Below are 6,883 nucleotides of genomic sequence, written 5' to 3' on the forward strand. Positions count from 1 at the left end.
AAGTCCTGAAGGCTGACATGACAGGTAATTGCCTTTATTATACAGCTGATTTAACTGTTTTTGTGTTCCTTATGCTTATTTTTTCTGTGGAAAGTATGTGATCTTATGTTAAAGGCTTTTCCTCTGTGTACAAATAAACAGGACATTAGCAACTGTGCCCCTGTGCAGCCCCAGCTACACATTCTGAAATGCCACCACAAGCTATGGTTTAAGCTGTATGTGTTGGTGGGAAATGGTTTGTATTAATGCCTCAGCCCTGCAGTACAAGCAACTTCCCCAGTGCACCTCTGCTCAGGTGTCCTTGCCACCTTGGTATAGGCCCCAGAGGAGCATTGAAACCACCTGGATCCACCTAACCCAGCAGGAGTGCTCCACTGGTTTCCCTGTGGTGAGGCCCATCCCTGTGCTCCCACAGCTCCAGCCCAGGTGATTTTCCAAGGCCTGGGAAGTTGGAGTCTGTAACTGGAGATAGCAGGGAGCAGTGTTTACACTGTCCTTTTGTGATGGAAAGCAGGTGGCTACCAAAGAGTAAGAAAATGGCAAGCACACAGTAATACTTGCCCACAGTGTTCTCCTAAGTACCAGCAACCTGTGGCCAGGGACTGTCCTATTTATTATCCCTCCATGGGTTTGTTTTCTGCTCATTCTTTTCAGGCCACACTGGAAATTTTTCTAAGTTCACCCAGTGGCAAGACATTCTGTAGCTTAATGACTTGGGAGGAGGTGATTCTCCCCATCTGATTGGGTTTTTAACTCGCCAACTGCTGACTTTGCTCACATCCAGTGATCAGTCTGATCAAGTGGGATCATGTAGGAGGCTGATCAGTGATCAGTCAATCCCCAGCCCATCTATAGTTCTGGTATTTCACTACTCTGATGAATCTCAGATAAAAGCAGGTGTTTGGCCTTGGATACCTTACACTGAGCTCTGCTCTTTGCTTTAGTAGTCGAGTGAGAAATCAGTTAGGTCACTCCATCCATTTGAGTCTTAAATGAACTGTTGTGTCTTTGTTTCTTTCCCTTCTGGTTGCTCAGATTCGAAGCTGGGTCCAGCAGAAGTCTGGACATCCAGACAGGCTCTCCAGGACTTATATCAAAAAATGCTGGTGACTGATTTGGAATATGCTTTAGATAAAAAGGTGGAGCAGGACCTGTAAGTACCTCAGTAAATTTGTATGGATATATGTAATCTGATGAGCAGGAAACCCTGAGATTTCCAGAAAAGCCATTGTATCCTATGAAATGGTTGTCTTACTTCCTCTAAAATGAGAGCTGTGCTGTGGGTGGAATGGGAGAATGCACAGCAGAGCTGATGGAGAGTATTGAGTAGGTTAGTGTTTTACCTCTGGCCATTTAGAAGCAGCTATGTCATACAGAAGAGGGGTTTGGAGAGCCAGATGGCAAGGGAGAAAGCTAAGGTACATCAGTGTGCTGTGCTGTCAGGGAAGGGCTGAAGTCTGCAGTTGCCAGAAAGGAGGAAGTTTGCCTGATGTAATCACCTGGAGCTTTGAGTGGGGTCCAAAAGGAGTTGAGCAGCTGCTGAGCACTCGTTTTAAGCCCTTCAGGGTGGAGCTGGGCAGAGGGAGGAATATCAGGAGAGGTTCACAGGTTACTCATGGCATCTGAAGAATGGAGAGAAGATCCTGCTGGGTTTTCTCCAAGCCCTGAGTCCATTCCCTGTTGTTTGAGATGCAGACCTGAGTTGTACAGGTTCAGTTAAGAGAAGCATGTGGTTCTCCCAGCACTGAGGGAAGTGAGATGAGAATCATAGAATTTTAGGGGTTGGAATGGACCTTAGAGATCATCTAGTCCCAACCCCCTGCCCTGGGCAGGGACACCTCCCACCAGAGCAGGTTGCTCAAGGCTTCATCCAACCTGGCCTTGAACACTGCCAGGATCTGTTTCCCTTAATAGCAGAGGTGAGGAGAGATGGTTGCTCCATAAGCAACGTGATTTCTCCTCTGAATGTTGCCTGAATTTGAATATTCTTCAGTTCCATGTCTGATGCTCTGTAATTAAACTGTTCTTTCCTGTTGCTTATGCCATCTGCATAAGACACTTCCAAGGTAAAAGGGAAATCGCTGCTCTTGTTTTCAGCTGGAACCATGCCTTTAAAAATCAGATCACGACGCTACAGGGTCAGGCGAAAAACAGAGCAAATCCAAATCGGAGCGAAGTTCAGGCGAACCTCTCTCTGTTCTTAGAGGCAGCTAGTGGCTTCTACACACAGGTGAGTTGCAAAAACCAGTGGAAAGGTGGGAGGATTGGGTTTGGGTGGGTAAAATGTGTTCTTTTCCCTTGGCATAGGAAGCTGTTGCTGTGCTGCATGGAGCAGTGTGTGTTGCTGCCACTGGTGCTCTCAGCAGAACATGTCTACAGAGCTGCTGATGTGCTGCAGTCTTGATCTGAAACTCCTGTGCTTCTGGCAGTTATTTGGTGCAGCAGTTTGAGTTCCCTTCTAACAGCATCTGCTTTCAAGCCTAAACCCTACTGGTCAAAGGTCCATTTCTTAGAGTGCTCTGAATGCTCAGAGAAAGCATAAAGCAGCAGGAAAGTTTCATCATTTCATAGTATGTTAAGGGGTTGGGATGGAGCTCAGAGCTCACCCAGCCCCAACCCCTGCCCTGGGCAGGGACACCTCCCAGCAGAGCAGGTTGCTCAAGGCTCATCCAACCTGGCTGTGAACACTGCCAGGGTTGGGGCAGCCACAGCCTCCCTGGGCAACCTGGGACAGTGTCTCACCACCACAACAGGGAAAACCTCTTCCTGATAGCTAATCTGAATTTCTACTCTTTCAATTTATGCCGTTGTTCCTTGTCCTGTCACTGCAGCTCCTAACAAAGAGTCCCTCTGCAGCTTCCCTGGAGCCCATTCAGCTCCTGGCAGGTTGTCTTCAGGTTACAGCACTCACAGGAGGTTGTTCTTACTGTACCGGTTCCTAGTTTGATTCCAGACATCTGCAAGGCAACCCCAGGTTTGGGGTGGGTTTTTTTACAGAATCCTTGTGGTTGCCTTTTTCCCTTCAGCATTGTTTTCTGGGAAGCTGCTTATTGGAGTCAGCCAGTTTGTCAGGCTGGGGCATGGTTGCCAAGGGTTTTCTGCTGTCTCCACTGTTTGTCTTGTTCTTTCCTGCAGTGGATCAGGGAATTTGGCTCTTTTTGTGTATGGCACCACAGACTGGGTCATCTTCCTCTGTGTGCTGTGATGTTAATAGTTTCACTTTTAGTCTGAAGGTTTTGCTCAGCCAAGAGCTCTCCGAGGCCAAGGTCTGAGCAAATGACACCTTTGAAGAAGAGCATGAATTCTGCTCATTCAGCCTGTTGGAAGATGTCAAGTTTCTCTCTTTTATCCAGCTTTCACCTGTGAGATCCCTCCTCTTTGGGGATTTTTGTCTGCTGGATAAAAGACAGAGCAATAGGGGGAGGGAGGTGTAACCCAAACCTTTTCCTGCAGCAAGCAAAAGCTTCGTGTCGCGTGTTTGGCTGTTGACAGAGCGTGCAGCTCTGCCAGCCCTGGGCTGTCTCTGTGCCTTCATCTGGAGGTGGAACCCTGCTGCAGGTCTGTTTTACTTGGAGACAGAGCATGTTCCCAGCTGGGACAAAGTCTGTCACTTCTTACTTGCAGTTTTAACCCTGTAACTCAGTAGCACAAATACTTTTTGTTGCAGTTCCTGTTATTTTCCAGAGCATTTGCTGGAGTCCATTAGGAAAAACTTCAAAAGCACTAATTAGAAGGGTAGAGTTCAGATTTCCCTTCAATCAGCTTTTGAGATATTTGATTCCTTGAAAGAGACTCCCTGTTGGCGTAGCACAAATATTTACTGACAGCTCAGCCACTGAACTGTTAGTATTCCCTCAAGTTGCTTACAAACTTGGTTTAGTTCCAGCTTCTCTCTAAAGCTTAAGTCAGGGTAGTGCTGTTTCTTAGGCTGGAACAAGCTGCTTTGGAGGTTGAGGGACATTCCTTTATTATTTTCAGAGAATAGTGTCACTTCATCAAGGTATAAAAACCACTTGAGTGTCCTGCTTTAAAAACAACAAAAAAATAAACAAAGCCCCAACAAGATCTGTAGACCTCCCACTGCTGCATCCTTGGTGATTGCAGTGTCATGAGGATTCAGTTGCTTACTGCTTTGGGATTGTAGCTCTTTGTTACTGCAGAGAAGTAAAACTTGTATGAGTTTACTCTTACTGAAGGCAAGTAAAACTCTCTGAGGAGTAAAACTTCTCATGGTTCTGGGCAGAACAATGCATCATGGAGCTAATGACTTCTGTATGGAGAATGGAATTTCAAGCCTCAGTCACTTGTTCCCTCCAAAGGTGTTTAGCTACCCTGTGCCTCCAAGTGATGCTCTGTTGGCTTTGCCACTTGTGTTGATGCTTTTGTGATGCCTGTCTCTAGCTGCCACTAAGCCAGCTCTGTTTTTTCTAGTTATTACAGGAATTGTGCACAGTTTTTAACGTGGATTTGCCATGTCGTGTCAAGTCTTCCCAGCTGGGAATCATTAGCAATAAACAGACGCACACCAGCGCCATAGTGAAGCCACAGTCTAGCTCCTGCTCTTATATTTGCCAGCACTGCCTTGTCCACCTTGGAGATATCGGTGAGTTTCTGAGGGAAAAAGGGGTGGGACATGGAGTTGTGCCCGTGTTCAGCTCTCCAAAGAGGGATCTGAGTCTGCACAGGCCATGGGTAACCACTGGAGCAAGTGTGTGCCAAATGAGTAGCTTAGTTTGCTGGTTGTACCTTTGGTGCTTGCTGCAGGGGGAAAGGGCTGGGAAGAAATGCTGTTAGGCTGTTCTAATGTGTGTTACACATTAACACATGGTGACAGTTAATCACTAGCTTTCTAGTGATCTGCTGGAATCTGTCTTGTAGCATTCTAATCATGTTCTAGCTGCTAGGCACAGGGAAGTGTTGAAACCAGGAACTGTTACAAAAGCTTGTTGCAGCAGGCTAACACACTTCTCCATTTCTGGACATTAACATAGTTTTATAGAATGTTAAGGGATTGGAATGGACTTTAGAGATGGTCCACCCCCAAGCCCTGCCCTGGGCAGGGACACCTCCCACCAGAGCAGGTTGCTCAAGGCTCATCCAACCTGGCTGTGAACACTGCCAGGGTTGGGGCAGCCACAGCCTCCCTGGGCAACCTGGGACAGTGTCTCACCACCACAACAGGGAAAACCTCTTCCTAATATATAACCTAATTGTGCCTTAACTGGGTTTTTTTTTCTGTTTTCTTAGCTCGCTATAGGAATCAGACCAGCCAGGCAGAGTCTTACTACAGACATGCAGCTCAGCTTGTCCCTTCTAATGGTGAGTCTGGGATACCTTTCCACCTCATAATCCCCAAGAAGGGTTTGGGGTATTGCTATTCTTGTGTGTCTGTCTAAATCTCTGGCCCCAGATTTCCCAGCCAGCCATGGAACACAGCCTGACCCATCAGTAAATCCTTAGGTAATGGTTATTTGCCTATCTGTGTCACTTGTCTCCTACTTGTGAAGATGTAGACACCAAGGAGGTAATACACAGCTTCACTCCAAGGCTTCCCTGCTGCTGGACTGTGTTACATTCATACATTATAATGTGCAGTTAATGAAAATTTGCTTAGCACCAGCATGGGGGTTTTTTCCTCTTATTTATTCCCACACCAATTTATTAAGTTTAGTAGCTAAAATTGCATTTTCCAAGTTGCTCATGCAAGTGAATGAGTTCTGTAGTTCAAGGATCTAACTTCTTAGCTATTGGCTTACAGTGGCCCAAAATGTAGGAGTGGAGAGAGGAGGATCAATCACTTTTAAGCCAGGCTGCTGAAAACAGGAATTCAAATTTTTAGCCTCTTTCTTTCTCACTGCAAAATTCTCCATATCCTGATTATTGAAATCTTTGCTCTCTAGGACAAAAAACGTGAACTGGTGACAGATTTGCCTCATGAGGTAAAACTAGGCTAGATTTTGCCCAAATAAATGAAGATAAATATGTTGGTGTTGAAAACTTGTTTTTGTCAGGGTTTTCATATTTAGACAATTGCAAATAGATGAAGATAAGTATGTTGGTGTTGAAAACTTGTTTTTGTCAGGGTTTTCATATTTAGACAATAAACTCAAACAAAAATCCAAGCCACAGGAACAAACAAAAAAATCCCCACAAAAGCAAACAAACCCCCACACAATCCTTCCCCCTCCAAAAAAGAAAAAAGGAAACCAAGCAGCTACTGCACCACAAATTGAGAAGCTTTTTGAAGTGGTGCAGATATGGGTCAGCACATGGATCTGAGCTTTGCCTGTTGGAGAACTGAGGACTTTGAGCTCCCTTTCCCAGTGACCACACTTACTCTGACATCAAGCACACTTCAATTCATGACTGTTTGTTGGACAACTTGCCTTTTTCTCCCTCAGGTCAGCCTTATAACCAGTTGGCTATCCTAGCTTCCTCCAAAGGAGACCACTTGACCACAATTTTCTACTACTGCAGAAGCATTGCTGTGAAGTTTCCTTTCCCAGCTGCCTCCACTAATCTACAAAAAGCACTTTCTAAAGCACTGGAAAGGTGAGACGAAGAATAAATTATTTCCACTAAAATAAGATGAAGGAGGATTCTTCCAGCTGTAGTTATTAGCCAGAAGTTGTACATGTTTGGTAGTAAAAACAGAAACTTCTTAGCCCTTGCCCAGTCAGAGCATCCTCACGTGAGTATGGAACAAAGACTGGTGAAGTGGGACTGGGGAATGCAGAAAATTAAGCGTATTGTGCCAACATTACCAAGTAGCTTTGTATGGACATTCCTCCTTTATTTTGAGATAATCAAAGTTTCATAGCATGTTTAGGGGTTGGAATGGACCTCATGTTATTGGCATACCAATGCCATGCAGCACTCCAGG

At 45.5% G+C, this 6,883-nt stretch overlaps 1 protein-coding gene across 1 annotated transcript; it reads left to right on the forward strand.

The window, feature by feature from the left end:
• Window positions 1-1,059: 1,059 nt before the first annotated feature.
• Window positions 1,060-6,570, forward strand: LOC103811535 (protein SMG7-like). Its single transcript, XM_009084514.1, has 5 exons — window positions 1,060-1,153; window positions 2,098-2,230; window positions 4,432-4,603; window positions 5,248-5,319; window positions 6,402-6,570. The coding sequence occupies exons 1-5, from the start codon at window positions 1,101-1,103 to the stop codon at window positions 6,554-6,556; spliced, it is 585 nt and encodes a 194-aa protein (XP_009082762.1). The 5' UTR covers window positions 1,060-1,100; the 3' UTR covers window positions 6,557-6,570.
• Window positions 6,571-6,883: the final 313 nt, after the last annotated feature.

Source organism: Acanthisitta chloris, unplaced genomic scaffold (assembly GCF_000695815.1).
Source record: "Acanthisitta chloris isolate BGI_N310 unplaced genomic scaffold, ASM69581v1 scaffold24531, whole genome shotgun sequence".
Lineage (NCBI taxonomy): Eukaryota > Metazoa > Chordata > Aves > Passeriformes > Acanthisittidae > Acanthisitta > Acanthisitta chloris.